This window comes from Lissotriton vulgaris, unplaced genomic scaffold, assembly GCF_964263255.1.
Source record: "Lissotriton vulgaris unplaced genomic scaffold, aLisVul1.2 SCAFFOLD_624, whole genome shotgun sequence".
In the NCBI taxonomy this organism is placed as follows: Eukaryota; Metazoa; Chordata; class Amphibia; order Caudata; family Salamandridae; genus Lissotriton; species Lissotriton vulgaris.
This window is the reverse complement of record NW_028255427.1, coordinates 778,356-802,079: the sequence shown is the minus strand read 5'-3', so window position 1 is coordinate 802,079 and position 23,724 is coordinate 778,356. Positions and strand designations below refer to the sequence as shown.

The window sequence follows — 23,724 nt, the reverse complement described above, 5'->3', positions numbered from 1 at the left end:
TGCCAGGAAGCAGGCCAAAATTACCATACTTATTTGGTCACCCAGGGCAAGCTTGTTGTCCACTATTACCCCTAAACTCTTTGCTTTCTTAGTGGGTGTAGGGCAGATTCCCAACCCTTCAGGCCACTAGTTCGGTGTCCACACATGTGGATTGTTCCCGAACGTAATGACCTCAGTTTTGCTCGAGTTCAGTTTTAAACAGTTAGTGGATATCCATACTGAGATGGCCACCATACAGTCGTGAAAACATGCCCCAGTTTCTTTTTAAGCCCCTTCTCTTAGTGACAACACTGTTTGAGTGTCACCTGCATAGGAGGTAAGTTGGAAACCAAAGGATCTTATCACTCCGGCTAGGGGGGCCACATACACATTAAAACGCGTCAGGCTAATAGACGAGCCCTGTGGCACCCCACATGGAAGAGAAAAAGGCTTTGAGCTGCAACTATCCAAATCCACAGTTTGCATTATGTCCGAGAGAAACGACTGCAGTCGTTTCCAAACCAGTCCTTTTATCCCCCCTCAGACAGCCGGTCCATCAAAACGTTATGATGGACCGTGTCAAAGGCCGCAAACAGGTCTAGCAGAATTAGTATAGCATTGCCTCCCCTATCCACGGCCTCCCCGATTTCTTCTGCTGATTTGATTAGGGCTAGCTCAGTGCTGTGCTCTGCTCTAAACCCATATTGGGATAGATCAAATGTTTTGTTAGTTTGGAGGAATGCACTGAGTTGGAGGTTCATGATTTTTCTGTGGCCTTAGCGGGAAGAGGAAGCCACGATATAGGCCTGTAATTATTAGGGTCTTTTGGGTCAAGGGTCTGTTTCATCAGTAGGGGAAGTATGGAGGCCTTCTTCCACATGCTGGGAAAATGCCTGAACTGAATATGGCATTCAACAGCAATGTAAGTGCTGTCCCAATGACCTGTGAAATTTGTTTCAAAACTGACGCTGGACAGGGATCAGAGGGAGCCCCAGAACAAATGGAACTCAAAAGTTTAATCGCATCTTGTATCTCAAGAGGTCGAAATTGGTTTAAGACCGGTATAAGGTTAGCGCTATCTGGTTTCTCTGGAAGCGGCCACTCTTGTTCCTTTTTGTCAGCTAAGGTAAAGGAGGAAAAGATGGATTCCACCTTCTGTTTTAAAAAATCGGCCAGTTTATCGCAGAGTTGAGGGCTGCTTGAGCTCTTAGGGACATTCGGATTAGCGAATTTCTTAATAGTTTTAAAAAGTTCCTTCAAATTTGATTTAGCTTGTAAAATTTACCCCGTCAAACACTTTTTTTTGGTGTCCAACACTAGCTCCTTATAGATAGCAATGCTATGTCTATATGATTCCTTATCTGTACTTTTATAGCCTCTCCGCCAAGCTCGTTCCAGGCACTTGCAGGCCAATTTTAGATTTTTTAGTTCTTCCGAATACCAGGGGGCTGAGGATTGGGCCCGTTTAGGGGTCCACTTATTTACATGGGCTAATATGTTACAGGTTGCGTCAAGCCATTGTGTATAGGCCACTGTAGCCTCTTCCACTCCAGAAAGAAGGGGATGCAATGAACTACTCAAAGATTCTTCTATTTCATTGCTGTCCACATCTTTTCATACACACATCATAGTTTCAATCTCCTGAGGGGGGTTTTAGATAGCTCGATGGCTCGCGGGGGACTTCAATTCAAATTGAATAGCACTGTGATCAGACCACAGTAAAGGGAGAATTGCAGTGCAGGCTGAGTCTGGGTGATTAGAATATCATCTCCCAACTGCTTGAGGTCTCCAGCTCCCATGATTTGCACCAGTAAGGAAGTATCTGAGTCAGAGGGAACCTCCATATAAAAGTTTAAATCCCCCAGCACCGTGAAGGATTCTAGGCATAGCCCTTCCTCGAGCAGCGTGCCTAGCAGCTCCAGAAAACAGCTTCTGGGGCCTGGCGGGCGGTAAAGCAGTTTCCCCTTAAAGATATTATGCTGTGCAGTGTGGAAACTAATTGATAGAGCCTCACAGCAAGTATTAGAGGCATTGTGGAAGGTAGGCTCTAGTGATGCGTGATATATAACAGCCAACCCCCCTCCCCTTTTATGCGGTCTATCCAATGTGTAGCATTGGAAACCTGGAGAGGTCGCTGTCACTAGGTCTGGTCCTGAAGCGTTATCTGCACAGGTCTCTGTAATGAAAGCCAGTTTTATCTTGTATTCCTCCAACAAAAGTACACATTCAGAACTATGTTTGATCAGTGATCTTGCATGTACTAGCACACATTTTAGTGGGCCTGCCTCGACTTCTTATAACCTCCTATCTGGTCTAACATACGAGCCCGTGACCTAAACCTCGACTTCCAGGACAGCATATGCAAGAAAAAGGGTTATTGGTTGATGGGAGGTGAAAACCCTATTCAATCAACAGCCACAATTCCTATAAGAGTGAACCACATGACTCACTAAATTAACTTTTGACTAAACTTCAGGTACTGTGACACAAAGCAGACAGAGTTAACTTAAAAGTCCTGTGTACAGTATTTATGCAGCACACAAACAGAAATGAATTGAAATCATCACAACACATGAAAAATCCCACACTAATTTAGAAAAATAGAGTACAATGTAATAAATGCAATGACACCAAAACAAATTGAATCCAATCAGTACCAGCAAAGTAATGAGTTTTTATAGTTTTAGGTGTTACATAGTTTCTAAAAGATCAAAGTGGCAGCCATGGGTTTCTGGTTGCTCAATACAAGGGTAAAGTCAAACGTTAAGGCCGACTGGGAAGGAGCACGGTACAACTACACAAAGTGGATTGTGCCGGGTGTCTGCTTGCCTTCAGACTTAAAGGAATTTTTGAAGAAAAGTCCCTGAGAAGATAAAGTTCAGCTGGGCAAGGCAGCTGGCAGTGTCCGAAGAGGAGGCATCGTTTTCAGGGAGTCGCTTAACAGAGTAACACTAAATATTTCAATCTTTGGACTTTGAAACTTTTTGGAAGTCAAAAATCTCCAATGGGATGTTGCTGCAGGCCGTATCAGATGAGGACTCAACTAGGCACAATAACTTTGGTGATAGCTCATGCTGAACAGGATTTGCTGCTGTGGAGAAGAATGTAGCAGGAGATACAGTAGAGTCAGGACAACCGACGATGTCCCTTAGACAGATCAACAAGCAGGTAGGTCCAAGTCTTATGTTGGTGTCAGGCCACTTTCTAAAGAACATTCTTTTTAAACCTAAAATGTAGGCTTATTCAGGATCAGCACCTTCAGTATCACCACCAAGGGTCAAGGACTTTGTGGGACACAAGTTTGGGGGTCAGAACCCACTCCAGCACAAGCCAGGTGCAAGGTTCAAAGCATCAGGAGCTTGCTATGTCCCTGTAGGTCACACAGGAAGCTAGCCAACCAGCACTTGCTTTAGGGTTTACAAATGTATTAACAAGCATTGATAAATGCATTAGGTTCGCCTATGTGATTAATAATAGCTGTTTATGCAGGCAAAACCTAAAAACAAAGATATCTGTCTTGATATCCAAGTTGACTACCGGAACTCGGTTCAGTACCCAAGCAACATAAAACCCGAAGAAAACATGTATACAAAACCATTTTTTTTATATTCAACTAGCAGCCCGTCCCGACGTTGTCCGGGGGCAATCAGGCTTGCTTACAGCCTCCCTGCGATCCTGTCCGCTAAACTTCACCTTTCCTTCCCGCGCTCGTGACGGCTGCAGATGGCCAAACCCAGGCCCGAACCACCTCCTCAGCCCACCGCGGGCGCCTCTTACCTACCTTAGCCCACAGCGCAGTTGTCAAAAGTTCACCGCTCCTCCCCAAGGTCCTGTGTGCTAAACTTCACCGCTCCTTCCCACGCTCCTGTCCGCTGCAGTCCGCCAAACCCAGGCCCCCAACCACCTCCTCAGCCCACCGCGGGCGCCTCTCACCTACCTCAGCCCACAGCGCAGTCGGCCAAAGTTCACCGCTCCGCCCCAAGGTCCTGTGTGCTAAACTCCGCGCTCCTGTCCGCCGCTCCTCCCCGCACTCCTGTCCGCCACTCCTCCTCGCGCTCCTGTCCGCCGATCCACCCCGGGCTCCTGATGATGTCATCATGCACGTCGTTAGCGCACACGGCCGGCGCTACTTCCAAGGGACGACTTTTTTTTTTAACGTATATTATTTAAAGAACTTATATTTTTTGGTGGTATATAGCCTATGTCACTCTGCAGACCCTGACAATTCCAATGATGTATTGGGTGTTTGGATTGGCGCTGTGGTTCCCGAGTATACCCGCCTCAAAGGTTCACAGTTCTCTCTTTATAATAGTAGTATAGATTAAAATAACCAGTAGATGGCAGTGTTGTCCAGTTCTTCCAATATGGGGAGAGAGTAACATGAGATCTTCACATGGCTCTCACAGGCATACTAATGTAATTGCCCAAAACAAAGTCATAAAATAGAGTTCAAGACTTAAGCCCATATAAAATGTAGAGTGAGATCAAATGTATTCTCCTCACTGGTATCACAATGAAACGATCAGGAATGTAACAAATCGGTTGCAGTGCGTGCAGCCAGGGATAATAAAATAAAAGTTCCACACAACAGTGGATGGACTCAGTAATTTGGCTTGGGGAACTGATAAGAGACTCCTTCCAAAAGATGTTATATACAAGAGAGTCACAGTCATAGTGCAAGCAAAATCTACAAAAGAAGGCTTAGGCCTATCAAAAAGGTTATTTTTCAAGGTGGAATTGGCAGTTCAAAACTGCACTGCAGGCTACAATGACAAACCTGAAACATGATTTAAAGGGCTAATTTAGTGAGTGGCACAATAAGAGCCACAGTCCCACCAGTAGCATTTAATTTCCCAGCCCTGGGTACCAGTTCACTAAGTGAATCAAATGTGCCAAATATGTGTATCCAATGTTACCATAGGAGAGAGCACAAGCAGTTTAGCACAGATTACCAGTGGTAAAGTGCACAAAGTCCTAATTCCAACAAAAATTAAATCCAGGCAGTAGGAGGGGAGAAGGTGAACATTTGGGAAAAGACCACACCAGGCATGTTAGGTCTAACAGTGTGGCATTTTTTTGAGTGCCTTTTGGAATTTATTTGCACATTCTGGCTGATTTTTTTTAGCCAAACTCCAATTAGGAAATGAGTGTAAATTGCAATTGCCCACGGTTTTACACAGGCAAATATCAATAGTTTTTAGCTGGTACCAACTAAACAAATCCATACTAATATAATAAAGAGAGAGCCCAAACCTTTGAGGCAGGTAATCTCAGGAACCACAGCACCAATCCCAACATCCAATACAGCGTTGGAAAGGGCAGTTGCCGCAGAAGGACATAGGCTATGCAGACGCCCACCATATACATTTAAAAGGTAAAAGAACTGTGCCAGCAAAGTAGTCCCTTGTGGGCGTGTATGCGTTGTGCTGTGGGCGTGTGCTGGGGGCGTGACAAACGCTGGGGGCGTGTGGTACGTTCCGCCCTTCATGCCATGTCTCATATTGTGTGCTAATCCCACCCTGCTCCTTTTAAATACCCCTGCAACCCATAATCATAACCCACCCTTACTCCTTAAAATACCCCAACACCCTTAAACACTAACTCATCTTAACCCTATAAATATACCCTGTACCCCAAAACCCAAACCTATCCCTAAACCCTAAAAATACCCCTGTACCCCAAAACCCAAACCTAGCCCTGAACCCTATAAATACCCCTGTACCTCAAAACCCAAACCTACCCCTGAACCCTAAAAATACCCCTGTACCCCAAAAACCAAATCTAGCCCTGAACCCTAAAAATACCACTGTACCCCAAAACCCAAACCTACCCCTGAACCCTAAAATACCCCTGTACCCCAAAACCAAAACCTAGCCCTGAACCCTTAAAATACCCCTATACCCCAAAACCCAAACATACCCCTGAACCCTAAAAATACTCTTGTACCCCAAAACCCAAACCTACCCATGAACCCTGAAATACCCCTGTACCTCAAAACCCAAACCTAGCCCTGAACACTAAAAATACCCCTGTACCCCAAAACCCAAACCTAGCCCTGAATCCTTAAAATACCCCTGTACCCCAAAACCCAAACCTACCCCTGAACCCTAAAAATACCCCTATACCCCAAAACCCAAACTTATCCCTGAACCCTTAAATGACCCCTGTACCCCAAAACCCATACCTATCCCTAAACCCTAAAATTACCCCTGTACCCCGTAACCCTTAAAATACCCAAACACCCAAAAACATATACCTCAGTACCACAAAACATTTACCCCTAAACCCATACTTACCTTATCCAAACATAAAAAAACATGCTTTTACCATTCATGCATTTACAATTCGTTGTAAATGTATGCGTGGTAAAAGCATATAAAATGTAATGCCATGCGTTTTAATGGCATTGCGGAGTCATGGTACTTTCGTAATAAAAGTATGCGGAGTGATGTTATGCGGAAAGAAAGTTGCGGAATAATGGGTGTACATTGGTGGCACGGCGGCCCATATCTCCAGCAACATACTCATATTTTTTCACCACCCATTTGAAAAATGCACAGGTCTCTCTCATTGATGGCCAGCACCGACATACACTTTTAGACACACCTCCCGCCACAAGTTCTAGAATTGCGAACTTTAGAGCTGGGGAGCTACGTTTGAATCTCGGCATCAGCTCACATCCTGTGATTCCAGGCAAATCGCTTTGTCTCCCCGTGCCTACCACAAATGAATGTGTTCTTCTGTAATGTAAATTGTGCTCATGCCATGTTGTCGAGTTCGCGCTATATAATATTGCAAGGAAAAATAAAGTAGGGAAACTCGAGTTCACACACTACTGAACGCGCACTCTTAAGGGCATCAGCAGTGCACTGTGAATTGGAGCGTTTTACAGGCCTGTCACAGATAAGAAATGCTATCAAAACGAAATCCTACAAAACAATATACTACTGGCTGGCTGCAATTCATACCCGGACAACGTCGGGACGGGCTGCTAGTTAATAATATAAGAATAACAGATGCAATAACCATTCCCCCAAGTTCCTGTCAGTTTGGCATAAACGGAATTAACATTTGGGTGTTTTTTTGCACTTGTCATATGGTGAGGGTCTGAAAGGACCTATATATTTCAATATTTTAGGACACTAGATAACGTCGGTCATAGCACACCAGCAGGATTTGCTTGGGAAAGGGAAATCGTACATACCATAATTCTTGTAGACCTTGTCAAATGATGGTGCTGTTCCTCTTCCACTGAAGTCATTTCCCTGATCAATCAAACCCTCCTTTACAGCTTCATATCCACACACAACAATGACACGACGAAGGCCCAAATACACTGTGAATACATCTCCATACTTCTTTCTCAGCTGCATTGATAAACACAAAGAAGAAAACATTTTGAGTGAAGATGTGAGAATGCTGTTGACACTTGTGGCATTGAAAAACATCTTGACCTATTGAGTCACAATTCATTATGGTGACAATATTCAATAACAAAAAGGTGGTAGGATTTAAAGAGATACACACAAGAAGCAACTACACTCTCTCATGTCAATGCACCACCTATACACAAAAGACATATGTAAATCACATGCACACACATGTACAGGATATAAACAGAGAACTAAGCTTCTCTTCTTAAATTCTTCACTTTCAGGGTGTAGAAAGTTCCTTCAAACACACAATCACAAATCTCTCACTTACATACAAATTAGCATGGAATAACTTTATTCCTATTAACTTTTGTATAACAATAATCCATCACTAATGTTATTTTCCAGTTCATTCTATTACCATATCCATGTTAGCTACATTCTAGACCATGGATGCATACATAGGATGATGTGAGGGTGAAGTCTAACTTAGGTCGGGAGTGGCTGTATGTCAGGAGTTATTCGACTTCTACAAAAAGAAAGGGTGTATCAAAGTGTAGATCGGGTGTATTTAGGTAATTCCATAAAGAAGTGAGAAGTTCCTTGATATCAGTGGTAATGGGATAGCAAAATGGTCCATCTCCACGTGTCCCTCTTGCTCAATGATAAATAGAGTCCATGTCTTGTCGGAATTCCAGGATCCCAAGAACTATTGAAATAGGTGTATCACTTCTGAAATTGACAAGGAATGCTTTATCTGCAGGCAGATCAGCTTTGTTAAATCTGACAATAAGGCCTTCTAGAAGGGAATGATTGGGAAGATATTGGGCCAGATGTAGGTAAAAGCAGTTTACAGAGTCTTTAATAGCGATTATTAGGGAATCGCTATTAAGGACTCGCAAAATCCTATGTAGGTAGGAATCGCAATAATTTTTGCGATTCCTATACTTTCCTTATTTGCGACCCGCAATTTGCGAGTCACAAATAAGGAATGGCTTCCTATTCGTTCCTATGGGCCAAGAGGCCCATAAGAATGAATTGGAATTTCGCGAGCAATTTGCGAGTACCCAGTAGGTACTGGCAAATTGTGCGCGCAATTTTAAGGGTGCAAGGGTTCCAAAAGGACACCCTGTTGCACCCTCCTATTGTGCATGTATGCACATTTGGGGCACATACATTCCCTACGGGCATGTACGTGTGCCACTTGGCACCTTGAAAAAAACAAAAAAGTGTTTTTTCAAAGGAAATCGCAAACTACCACCAACTTGAAGTTGGTGGTAATTTGCGATTCCTTAAGGCAATATCGCAATTTGCGATGCCTACTAGCATAGCATTTAGGGAATCGCTAATTGCGATTCTCTTAATGCTAGTGCAAAATAAGGCATCGCAATTTTTGAGATTCCTTAGTTTGGAAGTAGGTATTTGCCTTCCTGCATTGCACACAGCTGAATTTCGATTGCAAATGCTGAAATTCTGCGAATTTCAGTGTTTGCGATCGCAATTTGGCTTGCTACATCTGGTCCATAGTATGATAAAGGTAAGAGAGGCTGTACAGCTTTTGCTAAAGATGTGTTAAGCAAGGGATTGGCCGTATGTTAGAGAGACTGGGAGGCAGGTTGCACCTAATGAGTAGTATTTCTATTTCCGCTTCTCAAAATGGGTTAGCTAAAATTGTGTTTTATACGCAAAAATAACCTACATTGCTTTTTTTTTTTTACCCTCTGAGGAGTGTCTTACATCCTATCTGGATTACTTTATCTAGAACCGGGAAGGCTTCTTACGAGCCATGCTTGACAATAAACACTATGTCAAGGGTGCTGTGAAGCATTAGATCATTGAGTGCTGTCTACCTTTAGGAAGAGATCGTACTTAGATGAGGATGCTCTTACATGGCATAAACAAAGTCTTGGGGATTTCAATGATAGTGAAAAAGGAGACATTTAGTGAACAACAAGAAAGGGATAGATTGGAGAGTCTTTAAATGTTAGCGGGAAAGAACTGGTTTAGTATATATAGGAAGGAGGGAATAACTAGAACAAAGGCAGTAAAGATTGTTTGAGGAGTAAAGAAAAAGAGATGGTTTGTGGGGGTGCGAAAATAAGTGAAGGTCATCTTGAAATAGGTGGTAATGTTAAGGATAGTTTCAGACCTTTGAGACTCAAAGTACTGCCCGGGCCGATGCGGTCTCCTGACCTTTACATGTGGCCCCAGTCAACAACAGCACTGGCCTGCTGTTTACTCAACTCAGCACTAACAATAAGAAATGTATTAAATAAACAGTCAAGTATTTATTTAAAGGTTAATTGGTGTTAAAGAAAAGAAGTAACTATGGAGTTCTGCACTGCTTAACTTTAGGAAGACCTTAATTGTTAAAGACATGTTTCCGCAAAACTGTAAAAATTGAACATAGTCCGTTCAAAATTCAAAAAGTGCGCCTCAGTATATCAGATTATATCAATGCATTGAGAAGTGTTCATTTGAAAGTGATACTTTTCAAACATGAATTTTGAAACATGAATTCTTTTCCTCATCCTGCCTACAATTCCAATAGGAAACAAAAGAGGCAAGTCAGTTGTAATAATGGGTACTCTTTCAATCAATCAATCAATGAATCAATGAATGAATGAATGAATCAATCAATCATTTATGGAATGCAGCAAATCGCTTGTGAGGGTCTTGAGGCACTGGACTCTTTGAGTGGCCTTGGTTACTATTATACATGTTCAGCAATATAGTTTAAGAAATCAAACAAAGTAGAAGATTTTGTACAGTGCACATCCTGAAGTCATATATTTGGAGGTCCACTTATATGTGAAAATGAAGAAAAGGGTGAGAAAGTTAAATAATACAATTGTCTAGGATCACACAATTTTGTAAAGTGGTGAAGCCAGGATCAATCCCAGGTTTTCTGCTTTCACATTGTTCAATTTAGCCACTAGATGGCTTTGCTTACCCTACCCCAATCACCAGAGATGAAGAGTGAGATGAGTCTTTAGGAGGAAGTGTAACAAAAGGTGGAGAAAGGTGATTGCCATTGCAATTGTTCTGGAAGCATAGAGAAATAGCATAGATTTCATATTTATTGTGTTTAGGAATGGGATGAGATGTGGGAGGGCAGTATCACGCAAGTAGAAAAATGATCAGAGAAGGCAGTGTCCTAATGTATGCTATTGAGGAAAATAGATGATTTATACCTATTTGCCTAAGAGAGAGAGAGTGAATGCATATATGTGTGTGCGCGTATGTGTGTGTTGGTGTGTGTGGATATAGGTGTGTACTGTCTTTGTATTTTTTTGCCTCAGGGTTTGAGGTGGATTAAGATGGATGAGGCTATCATGGTGCTTATTCTGGTCATTTTGTGAGTTTCGTTGATGAAATTATGGCTACTCTGGCCATAATAGAGTTTGAGTCTTGACATAATGTGGGCCTTCTTTGCCCATTCGTGTCTTCCTGCCATCTTAGTTGCCCAGCCCCGACATACTGTGGTCTTACTGTGTGTTCACCCCTTACTGTATTTATCAATATCAATATTCTGCATAGGAATAGTGATATTTATGATATGAGATATTTACTGCTTGAGATAAGTGTAGAAACTAATATTTACCACATGTGATATTTACAGTCAAAAATCAACATAGCTTATGGAAAATAAAATGTATTTACATGCCTGCTAGATCACTGAAAAGCAGCAAAATTAACCCTAAAAGCAAAAGCAGCTAGCTGATGATGTCATGTTCTGACATCCAAACTAGCACAGCCATCCTTAAACATAGAGCAAACCAATAGGTTATTCCTACTTCTATAAAAAGAGGTTCCAACCAACCACTACAATAGGAAAAATTACTTTGAGACTAAATTACATGCACGGGTACTGAGATCCAAATTGAACACTTCTAAACAAATTGATTCCTCAGATGACAAAATCATACAGGTCTATATAAACAGCTGTCACCCCCACCCCCACCACAAATATGTTCACTGTGGAACATCTTACATTGTTGCACATACATACAACAGGGAAAAAACGACCATGCATCCAAAAATGAAGGAAACGGACCAGGATTGATCAAATAATGCTGAGTGCATCGCACTTTACAGCAGTACATGTACTGTAAAATGTACATGCCAGGCTTGGACATTATATGGAACATCCTGGTTTCCATTGGGGATGCTTTTAAGCCCATCACACTCATATCCACTGACATGCCCAGTCACACACTAGAAAGATCTTGATGTGCTCGAATTCTTGGTAACTGGCACATGGTGGGTTTGGTACATGGATTGTCACAGGCCATTTTTTATAAGAATGTTTCAGTTAATGGACATCTTACTCAATGCCATTGACTAGTTTGCCATCTCAAATAGTGAATGCAACCAAAAACAAAATTTTAAGCAATATCAGTATCTATGAATATTGTTGGGGCCATTTACTGTAGCCATGTAGTACTCTTTGTGCCCCAGACCTGCCGCCAATTCTCGAGTAACTGTAAAAGTCAGCACACAATTGGAGTATAGATGTTGCTTTTTCATTATGTCCCTGATTGCAGGGAGTGAAGACAGTGTTTCATTAATCTAACCATACGTGGCCAGTAGAGTCTCCTGCCCTTCTTCAATGACAGTGATTAACTTACCCAAATCATGTAGCTCCTGAGTGGCATTTTTTAAGTGACAGGGGTTGCAGCTGCAGATATGGGCATAGAAGTTACTGCTGTATTGTCTGCTGCAGAAATGGTTGAAGTGTTTGCTACTTACATGACCTGATTATCTTCTGAATGTGCAACTTGAGTGCAGCATTCTTGGCATCACATGGGTACGGAATTCCTGTTGCTGGGTCTCAAAGACTTATTGGGCCTAATTACAATTTCGGGCAGACTTAAGTCTGCCTGACACCATCAAGGTCCTGGGACCGACTGAACTCCAGTAAGTGGTCCCAATCATATAATTAGATGTTACTGAACACTGTTCGGTCACAATCCTACATTTTGCTTTGGGAACATGCATTATGGTCATAAATCTGCCGTAATACATGCTCCCATGGGGAAATGGTAGGTGCTGTTCATTGCTGCACCCCGTGTCAGGTACCTCAAGGTCCCTGCCATAGGATGGAAGGATCAACAGGGTTCACCATAGGTGCCCCCTCGGACACCAACTGTAGGCTGCGCACCCGGCAGGGGCCTGATGGGGGCCCCAAACACGCTTTCCAAAATGGTTTCTATGTCGGAGAGGATGGCATGGAAACCATGATGAAAACCGTAGATGAGGTTTGGGATGAGTCAAAGAAGGGAAGGGTCTAGAAAAGGTTGTTAGGAAGGGCATAGTAGTAAAATGAGGGTTGCGATGAGTCAAAAGATGGAAACAGGAGGGAAGAGTCTAGGAAGTGTTGTTTTGGAGGTAAAAAGAGCATAAACATTTCCTATAGAATTAAGCATTACAAATGGCAAACCTGACTTGGGCTTCGGACATAAATCTGCATTTAAAAAGTGACACACAGACATTTTGTGCTGCAAAATGAAAACATGAGGCTTTGATATTCACAGACTTTAGTCAAGCAATTTCCACTTAATAAATTATGTCAAACATTGCACAGCTAGTTCATAGTTTGATTTAAAGTGGCTAGTTTAGAATTTGTCCTCACTATAGAATGTGATTTTAAGTTGCAAAAATACTAATTGTGTGCAGTAGTAGAATATAATTTGTACTGAATTAATACGACATTTTAAAGTACAGAACACAGAAAGCAGCTCATGATTTAGCACTCTGAGAACTTCAGTTTGACCTTCAAATAACAGAGGAATGCTTCTTCTCTTGTCAAAGAAGAATGCCACAAAATATTTCCATCCATCATCCCTTTGGTATCGCTTTGTTCGCCCTAAGTTGGCAGAGTATGCCCAGACGTGGGTCCCTCACTCACTTTGCCACTGGAGTCAAGATACCCTGGCTGCTGAGGGTAATGATCCCAAAACGGGTTCCAGGATGCTTGTTTCCGGTCCAGGATAGACATGGCTTGGCAGTTCGGGCTCGACTGTTCCCATGAGGAACAGGGTCAGACTGATTTGCCTATGACCATGTCTGAACTGGGGTGATGGAGTGAGCTAAAGAATGATGATGGATTAAACCCAGATCAGTTGACTGGGAATGAGTGATTGATTTACTCAAGCGCTCTGTCCATCATCCCCTTTGGTATCGCTTTGTTCGCCCTAAGTTGGCAGGTTATTCCCAGACGTTGGTCCCTTGCTCACTTTGCCACTGGATTCAATATAAACTGGCTGATGAGGGTTATGAACCCAAAACCGTTCCCAGGATGCCTGTTTCCGGTCCAGGGAAGACATGGCATGGCAGTTCGTGCTGGACTGTTCCCATGAGGCACAGGGTCAGACTGATTTGCATTTGGCCATGTCTAAACTGGGGTGGTGGAGTGAGCTAAAGAATGATGATGGATTAAACCCAGATCAGTTGACTGTGGGTGAGTGTTTGATTTGCTCAAGCGCTCCCTCCATCATCCCCTTTGGTATCGCTCAAATAATTTACGGCATGTTATGGTATGTAGTTGCTGGAAAATATTTCAAAGTCTCATTTAATTCTTTGCTTTAGAGAGAAACGAAAACACTTGCACTTTAAAAATGCATTTCCATGTTATGTTTTAATGATTCTTGCTTAAATAACATAGTTCTTTTGCAGCTGATGTTATGTGTTTTGCTAAAACAAAATGTTTCTTTAAAGGAAGGTTAGGAGATGAAGTTATAATAAATAAGATGCAGAATATGTTTTGGGAAGGATTTCACCTACCAAATGGATGATGTGTGCAGACTGCAGAGATATCAAGATGATAATGCTGGATTCCAATTGGATGCAGAACGAAGATCATGCCACATGCTTTGCTAAATTTGCCTGCATTCCAAGTTTAGGAGTTTCAGACCTTTGCCTAGAGACATACAGATTTGGAGACGGAGGCCTCCAGAGGAGTTTCAGACTTCGAAACAGAACTGAAGGGAACAGAGCAGACGTGATTTGCAGATGCAAAGGAGCAGAGGGCAGACTTTGATGGAGAGTGCAACCGATGAGGATGAAGGCTGACTAGATGCAGACTTTGCTCTATTCTGACTTTTATTTAAAAAAACAGCTTTATGATCTGACTTACTGGCTTTGCCAAGGCTTATTTGCTCTATGCTTTATTCCTCTTTATGGGAGATTCTAAAATCATTATTGCTTCCTGCTAATCTCACTCTTGCTTTATTTTTAAGCTCTTCATGAATTGTCCACATATTTTTGGGTGGAATCACCGTGCCAGCACAAATGTCCTACTCCAGAGCATTCCCGTCAGTTTCCCGAGTAAAATGACACCTCATTTGTGTGGGTGCGGCAAGGGCTTGTAACTGGGAATAACCCAAAACATAGGGAATAAGGATATAGCAATGAGAATTCTAAGCGCTACATTTTTTTAAAATAAATTTTTAGCCAAATCTGCATTGGACACCCACACATGTGAGGTATCATTTTACTCGGGGCACTAAGGAGAATGCTGTGGGGTAAGACATTTGTGCCGCCCCAGTTATTCCACACAAAAATATGTAGAAAATGTGTTCTTTTCAGCTAAATTTGAGGTTTGCAGGGGATTCTGGATGGGCAAACGTTGGGGAAACCACGCAAGCCATTCCTCATTGGACTCCCCAGGGTGTCTAGTTTTCAGAAATGTATGGGTTTGGTGGGTTTCCCTAAGTGGGCGCCGAGCCCGGGGCCAAAAACTCATGGGACTCCCCTTGCAAAACCAGGTTGTTTTGTGATAGGTACTTGACCCACCCACACATGTGAGGTATCAGTTTTCTCGGAAGAATTTGAGGAATGCAAGCTGGGTGGAATTTTGTGGATCCACACAGATTCCAAAATGTTTCACCACAGAAATGTGAGTAAAATGTGTTTTTTTACAAATGTTGAGGTTTGCAAGAGATTATGGCTAACAGAACCTGGCGAGAGCCAGACAAGTTACCCCATCCTGGATTCCCCTGGGTGTCTAGTTTTCAAAAATGTATAGGTTTGCTAGGTTTCTCTAGGTACCAACAGAGCTAGGGTTCAAAATATACAGTTAGGCACTTTGCAAAATGGTGTCCGTTTTCACTGTGAAAATGTGTTGCGTCCAAATTGTGTTTTGGCCGTATCCTGTTGCGGGCACTAGGCCTACCCACACAAGTGAGCTACAATTTTTCTCTCAAGACTTTGGGGAATGTGGGGTGGGTGTAATTTTGTGGATCCACGCAGATTCCAGTGCTTTCCACCACAGAAATGTGAGGACATTTTTTGGGATGAGACACATTTTGAGGTTTGCAAGGGATTCTGGGTAACAGAACCTGGTGAAAGCCAGACAAGTCATCCCATCCGGGATTCCCCTCGGTATCTAGTTTTCAAAAATGTATAGGTTTGCTAGTTTTCACTAGGTGCCGGCAGAGCTAGGGTTCAAATTCTACAGCTAGGCACTTAGCAAAAAAAAGGGTCCGTTTTCTCTGGGAAAATGTGGTGTGTCCATGTTGGTTTTGGGCCATTTCCTGTCACGGGCACTAGGCCTACCCACACAAGTGAGGTACCATTTTTCTTGGAAGATTTTGAGGAAGGCAGGGTGCGTGGAACCTTGTGCATCCACGCAGATTTCAGAACTTTCACCACAAAAGTGTGAGGAAAATGTTTTGTTTTTTTAAGTTTGAAGTTTGCAAGGGATTCTGGGTAACAGAACCTGTAGTTCTGAAAAATTCTGGACTCTTGCAACAAACTTTGTCGTAGCATGACGATTTTTATATCAAAAGACTGATAATGGCTAGTACACTATGCACAAGCATTTTCGTAATAATCGAGTAACGATTTCACCTCGAAATAGTCATTTTCGTTTTTGTACCCTTGGGTTCCATTTTACGCTTGGCAGCCATTTTGTGAGTTGCCCTTCACATAGGCTTGTAACTACAGCCAAATTCGATCTGAAAGGACACATACACCTCTGCTGACTCCTCTGTGACCTGGGCAAGCTGACTCCACTGCCTCAAGCCAAACCTGTTCGGGCAGTTCCCATCCCAGTGGCCGAATGAGATTACATCCATGTTCACATGTCGTAAACCTTTTCATCACATACAAACTATGTCTAATCTTACACACACCTGTCTCTGTTTCTTTCTTTATGACCTGTTTTACAAGGAGGAGGTGCCCGTTTTTATTAGGGAGTCCGATGATATCTGATGAAAGTTCTGGGCCTTGCCGGGTAATCTATCATGAACTGGACAAACTGCAATGTGGACTTGTCATCATGACTCTGCTTTTTCTTTGTAGTAAAAATATTTGTATGATACACTGTAAAGTGAGGAATGTTTGCCTAGGGCATAATAAACAGTATAAAAGGTCTGTGCGGAGACCATTCAGGAGGCTATCTCATTCAGTTGCTTTAGGTGTGACTGGGCGACGTAGCCTCACAATTAATTGTAATAAAGATGTCTTTTCATATTTCAGATTCTCTGTTGATTTATTTGCTGCTTTTGAATGGACTGCTTATTGGTAAGACCCCTGATAAGTATTCAGAATTTTCAGGTACTTCAGTTGGCGCAACCAACCGTGGGCCTCATCAAGAAGTGACTATCTGGAGGAGTAATCTTGTCAGAGGACAGAAATCTACTGGGGAAGGCAAGATAGAAATCTACTAAAAGAGGTACTCTGTACACAGAGGTTCTGGGGGATTCTTTGTCTTTGCGGCCCAGTATATTTTTTTCTGACTTAAACTCTCCAAAAGATGTCACTCCTGACTGAGGAACATTTTTGGCGTAAGTTTTTAAAAAAAAGACTGTTAGTGCAGTTAGAACTTGGCAGTTAGAATTTGGACAAGGTTTGTATAGGTTTGTATATGCGAACTGCAATTTGTGTAGGCAGGTAATCTGCTTTAGTTGAGGTATAAGTGGGTCGCTCCCAGTCCTTTGTTGTTCTTTGCTTAGTCCTTTGTTCTATTTGAAGATTGCAATTTTCAATAACCAAGGGTCTTGTATATTTACAAGTCTATCGATAGAGATAACCCCTTGAAGTTTGAAGCTAGATTAGCGAGCTATAAGATGCCTGATCTTAGCAATTTGAAGATTTGTGTTGGCCAACTTTGTATACGTTTGAATTAGCCGGTTTACGCTAAAGGGAATGTCTGAATAGGTTAGATTTACAAACATATTTCTTCCTTGGTGATTTTGTATCCCCAGGGAATTAAAATATGACATAATACAAAACAAGGATCCTTTGTTCTGTGCAATTCTATGAATGGAGATATGCAGAATGATTTTTGGTGTTCTGCCAGCTAAAGCTAGTGAATTGAGTGTATTTTTGGTTTCCTGCACATCCAGTGGCCTGTTGGGCTGTTTATACAGTCTTTTGGAACACTATTGAGAAGTGTTTCTTGTAAATATGACTTACAGCTACTTGGTTTAAGTACAGTCTGAGCTGTCCTGTTTTCATCCTGAGTGTTGATTTGTGGGTTTAATGTATGTTTAAATGTTTATGGGGCTTTTTTTCTCATTAGTCTAACTTCGGTATGTGGATAGCGTTCGCGCAATTTATAAAAAAATGCCTAAATGCGCTGTATTGTGTGTTCTGAATGTTTCAACACTTTTTGTTTGTCTGAAAGGGGCTCAATGTGTGTGTGGGTCACATTCAATAGATATAAATAGGGCCAGAAAAAAAACGAAATTATCTATTTTTGTAAAAAAAAAAAAATTACAGCATTTTCCTTAGATGCACTGTATTAGATGTTCATAGGCAAACGTGTCAGCTGCAGTATATTTGATTGGAATGTTCATTCAGCCAGAACTTTTCCAGTTAAACACGGGTGGAATTTTGCATAACCGTCCTTTTAAATAAATGTGGCGCAAAAATGTGACGCAGGAATGTGACGCGTTTTAAGTTAGGCATATGCGCTTAGGTTTGTGAGTTAATGCACCTAAATGATAGGCAAGGAATGCAGCGGACTCTTATATGTAGAACAATCACAAAAAGGAATAATTGGGATTTTTTTTAGAAGAAAAAATTATTACTTATGAAAATAATTATTAAAAATAAGTGCTACAAAAATCGTTTTTTAATATTTATAAAGCTTAACACTCATACTATGACCTCCTAGCATTAAAATTTGATTTCAGTTATGTTGCATCACTAAAATGACAAGCATTCGTGTGTATAATTCTCCCTTGGCATAGGCGCAAACAAGCTCCTTTTTATAAAGTATACATTATTATTTTCAAATGCCTAACTCATGGGTTATGTAATAGACATTCTAGTAATGCATATTATGCAAGAAAATTGTAGGATATTAATTTTTTAATGCCCAAAATATGAAAGGCGATTTTGAGTAAAAACACTGTTTAAACAGCATTTTGCTTTCATTCAGAGTACTTTTTAAAGTGTCTCAGGCTTAAGCAAATGCATGCATTTAGGTTTTGCTATATATATGCAGGTTGTGCCTTCTTATGATTCAGTGGGTTAATGTGCCAGTACACAGGCTTGTTTTAATATCAGGGTTGAAGGTTCTAGCTTCAGCTAGGCCTACGGAAAGTTTGTTCATTTAAGACTGATGAAGTGTGTACCATAGGATTGCAACAAGCATTTACTCTAAAAAAACTGGTCTGGGTGTCATTAGGTTTTGAGAATTATTGACAATAAATGTAGTTTAATGATCTGGGAATAGAGATAATTTTAGCGCCTAAAAAGAGAAATTATTTTTCAAAATAGAGTGAATTATTGCAGGTTAGGCCTTCTGGCTTTGACAGCGTCAGTGTGACAAAAGCTGAGGGCTGAGAGACTCGCAGAGACGCACTGCTGAGATGTTATCTTTTAGTTTCCCTGTAAACAATGGAGAAGGCTGTCATGTTGACATTTGTGACCCTTTAATTAGAACTTTGCCTCTGAGGAATGCAGAATGACCTCTTTGAACGGGCCTCTAAGGGTGGGGTTTCTGGTTTCTCCGTGAGAACATCAATAAAATGAAAGAGCCTGATTTAAAAGGGAAAATAAAAAGGGGTTTCTTTGAACCTCGTGTTAAATGCTGTGCAGAACTGTTAAATTTGTGCCTCCACGCTAAGTAAAATAATGTTTGCTAGTTGCGTTTATTTAACAACAAAAAAAACGAAGTGTGCATTAAGTCTTAGAAAATAAGATGCAGCCCTTTTCCAAATTTTGAAGGCTACAGGCTACAGGCCTAAGTAAAAAAAAAAGGACTTGATAATTAGGAATTATTTTTCAGTGCAAATTATAGGTGCCAAATTAATATGGAGTATCAGTGTAACCATTTCTTTTAGAACGGTAAAAATAAGGTGGCTTGATGTTGCAAGGTGAACTGACAAGAGAGTAACAGTTAAGTAATGAAAATTTATTTTTGTGTATGTTAAAAAAAAAATTTGTGTTGTGTATTTTTCTGCTTCTGCTTGCAGATTATTCATGGATTGTTCTGAGGCTGACAAGACACGTGAGTTTGGTTAATTGAAAGGAGATGTGTTTTTGCGTAATTTCTTTGAAAAAAAATGTTCATGTTTTCGTTTGTATATTTGGCCCTATCATGAAATATTTTAGTTGGTCCTGTATGTTAGAAGAGAGACAGTAAAGTTATATTTGACAGTGGACTCCAACTGCGTTGTGTTCTACTGTCAAAAGGACGGTAGGGATTTTAGACCTGACAAATTTAGACAAACCCAAATATTGGGTTTTGGGCTGCAGGTTTATAGTGCATAAAGTACATGTGCCATGTTGCTGTGTGTCACCGCTTATTCACATGTTATTGTTTTGCCTGTGCTGCTTGATATACAGCAGGTATATCTGATGGCTTGACATGTGCATTTTTTTTATTTTTGTGTATGCTTTGTTTTATGTTGTTACTATTACAGGTTCCCCAGTGTTGTGAAGGGATCTGTATGACGATACATATTGTTGCACAACAGTTGGATGGATTTGGTATAATGATAAATTTCACAGATATGGTTTTCATACTGTGAGGAAGACAGGCAGCATTTTTATCAGTGCATGCCTAAATTTGGCTATAATGATATTGAAGAAAACTAAAAGATATACAGGTTCAAAGTGTAGCACCTGATGTTAGTCACTTGCTGCACATTCCCTTAAAGGAATAGGCAGCCCTACATTTTTATGTATCCTTGATTGGACCTAAGGATAGAATTATAGATCTGTGACTCAAGGTGGCCTAATTTCTATATTGCATCATTTAATCATGTTCTGTTTCCCAAATAGCATATGGCTTTGTTCCCTTGAAAGGAAACCAGGTATCATTTTTCTCTCCCTGAAGAGAGAACAGGAACATTAGTTAGGATTACCGTACATGGTGTAGTTGCCAGCGGTAGAGTTAAAATTTGTGTAACTTTGGCCTTTTGTGTATTCCCCGTACTCTTGGTGCTGTGTCACATGCCTGAGGCACCCAAGAAAACTCTTGTTATTCCTATAGATTTTTCTTTTGTTGCTTCTCCCCTGACCAATGTCGCCTCATGCTCAGTTATTAGGGATTTTAGTTGTGGCCTAGTTCCATTTCCCTTTTTCTATATTCCTTTCACCAGTCAGCCCATTTATTATTATGGGTGTATTGTTTTTGTGCACACTTCTAGACTACAGTGATGTATCAGGGACCCCCCCATGTTATGTATAATTCCCTTTTGTATGACCAGACTGGTTTTTAAGAATTTTCCTTAGGCCTACTTCAATTTTTTTTTCAGACTGACTCTCGGGGTAGTGATAGGCTGGTTAACTGACCCAATATTATAGTAAGACAAGTTTTCCATCTCAATAGGAGATATCTTAAGTTTACCTTTTGAACATGACAAATTTTCAATGCCATTTTAATTTTTAAGTTCCCTTTTGTTCCTGCTGCTTTAATTTTTGGTGGGATCAGATGTGTTCTAATCATGCAAATACCAGGACTTTCTAGTGCTTATCTTTTTGTCTGCACATTTTGATCATTAGCCTTTGTATTGCATAGTGCACCTGATGCACATTTTTTAAAGGGACTTTTCTTCATATCCTTGATAATCTGAATCATGTTATTTTTCTATTTGAGATGTTCTAGATAAGGAATTTAGGAACACCTAGGCTTAATCATTGAGGAAAATATGCATTTACCCCATTAGACAATGCCACTGTGTGAGGACATCCATTTATATTCCCATGGCGTATTGCCACTTCCTTGCAGATTGCAGCCCACCTGCTTGTAGTCCCCTTGTTAAAACCCATGAACTGTTTTTGTGCTTGATTTGAGGGAAACTAACAATTGTGTTACATTTCCTATATCACTAGGTTCTGCTGGATCTTCCAGAGTCAATGGAAGAGTGATACCCTGCAGACCTGTGACCGAGACTAAGCCCACTCCCCATCAGTGACCGCTACAGATGAATGACAGATTTCTTGGCTCTACAATTTCCACATCCAGGAAGTCGCGAGGCTGGACAGCAATCATCAGCGTGACATCAATGGTACCTCCCAAGCAAGGCGTTTGCTTCATCGGACGGCGTTGCAGAAAAAAAAAAAAAGAGGAGCTGGTTCCTTGTTTCCCACAGAATAAGAGCTCCTGTTGGTTTGAGCTTTGTACCTGTTATGTGCTGGAAACCTCTGTCAGTGTACAGTCCCTTGAGCTCTTGGCCCGAGTTTTGGCCACAAACACACCTCTTTTGCTTTGCTTCAGCGGAAAGGCAGTGCACCCAAGGATCCACGTTTGGAAAAAGGCACTACATTCTGGTGCCCATGAGAGAGCAGCTTGAGCATCCTCTGACACTAAATGATGAGTGTTGCAGTCTGAAAGTGCTGCTGATCTTGAAAGGTGGTTTCTCAGTAGTGCTTGGATCTGCACGAGATGCTTTGTGCCCATGATCAATGAAGAGCACATCATTTGTAGTGTCTGCCACAAAGAAGAGACACTGGTGCATTGTTTTGAGACATTGAGACTTTCGAGTGAGCTGTGGGTGTTTGCCAGGAGTGCACTCCAACTAAACAGTACTTTTTCTCATGAAAGGGCTTGAATCAAAGAGGCTCAACGCGGAAGAAAGCAATGGAAGCGGATTTGATGGCCAAGAACTATGACTATGGACAAATAAATTCCTTTTTTTACTTTTTATTGTGCAGCTCTCTCATCCTGGAAACTTGCTCATTTTTGTTTTTCGAACTGCCATCCGGTTCTGCTGCTAGGGCCGCGGCTGCCCAAATTCTTTGAGGTTCAGCCGAAGACGGTTAGGTCGACGGTTCTGGTTGGTCTAAGGGAGTTGCCCTGGACTGACAGAAGCACCCCCTAGCAGAATCAACCTCCCGCCGTGGGCAGCAACTTAGAGGATGGAGTTTCCCAAGATGGAGAGACCTGCCAGATCATTGAACTTTGAAACGAGAATATGCACTGTGATGGCAAAAACACGATTTTTAATAATATGCATTTTCATGTTGTGTAGTATAATGATGTTTTTAATTGGCTATGCTTTATTCACCTTTCGAGTTTCATTTGCACCCACTACACAACCCATACCTCCTCCTACTGTTTCCTCACACTCTTTTCACCCCCTCCCTGAACACGAGTCTGCCAGAAGATTAGAATTTATGAATAACTCATTCATTCAGCTCTTACACGAACACCAGTTTGTAATGAACACGACTAATTGTTGGGTATGTGGACTTATGCCACACACGACTGATAAGGGTATCCCGTATTTTGCCTTGCCATTTAGGTACTATGGTTCTTTGTGGGCATTTCAAACAATGTTCCAATGTGCCATCGAACCATATCCCCCACATCCCACAGGAAGCAACTCAAGCAACAAAGCATTGGTGGTAGGAATTGCAAATATGAGCAGAACAATTGACTCGTACAGAACGATTCCTAGAGATAAGTTGCAAGCTTACGTTAGATGGAGTATAACAAAATATGGAGTTGCTTTGAGTGAGAACCAGCGAGCAAAAAGCCAATCAAGTTGCTGCATTTTTCATCCCAGACAACGCTCTGACAGTATACCAGGCCATCTCCAAACTGCATAAGATCTCTGAATCCATTCACGTGGATGAAGGAGACTGGTCCTTGATGGGGTGGTTCTGGGAACTGGTCTCTGCCTGGGGATGGAAGATTCTGATAGTCATTTGGGATGATCTTAGCCATCCTTTTCCTGTTCTGTTTGAGTGTACAGTGTGCTCCTGCAATATGTGGCCTCTGTGCTACATCATGTGTAAGGAAACCTGTATCAAGAGATGAACTAAGTATGGCATGAATGCACTGAATGTATCACTTACCTTGCTGCAATAAAAAGATATTTACAAAAAAAAAAAATAAAGAGATGAACTAAGTAATAGGATGATGCTACAGCAACATCTTAATGACTTTATGAATATAGACCTGGAC

The 23,724-nt window shown here is 41.5% G+C and overlaps 1 protein-coding gene across 1 annotated transcript in view; it reads right to left on the bottom strand.

The window, feature by feature from the left end:
* Window positions 1-23,724, bottom strand: part of LOC147659130 (cytochrome P450 2G1-like) — a 356,398-nt gene that overhangs the window by 210,067 nt on the left and 122,607 nt on the right. The window contains exon 3 of the mRNA XM_086951950.1: window positions 7,184-7,346. Coding sequence (XP_086808076.1) covers window positions 7,184-7,346 — 163 coding nt within the window. The remainder of the gene's footprint in view (window positions 1-7,183; window positions 7,347-23,724) is intronic.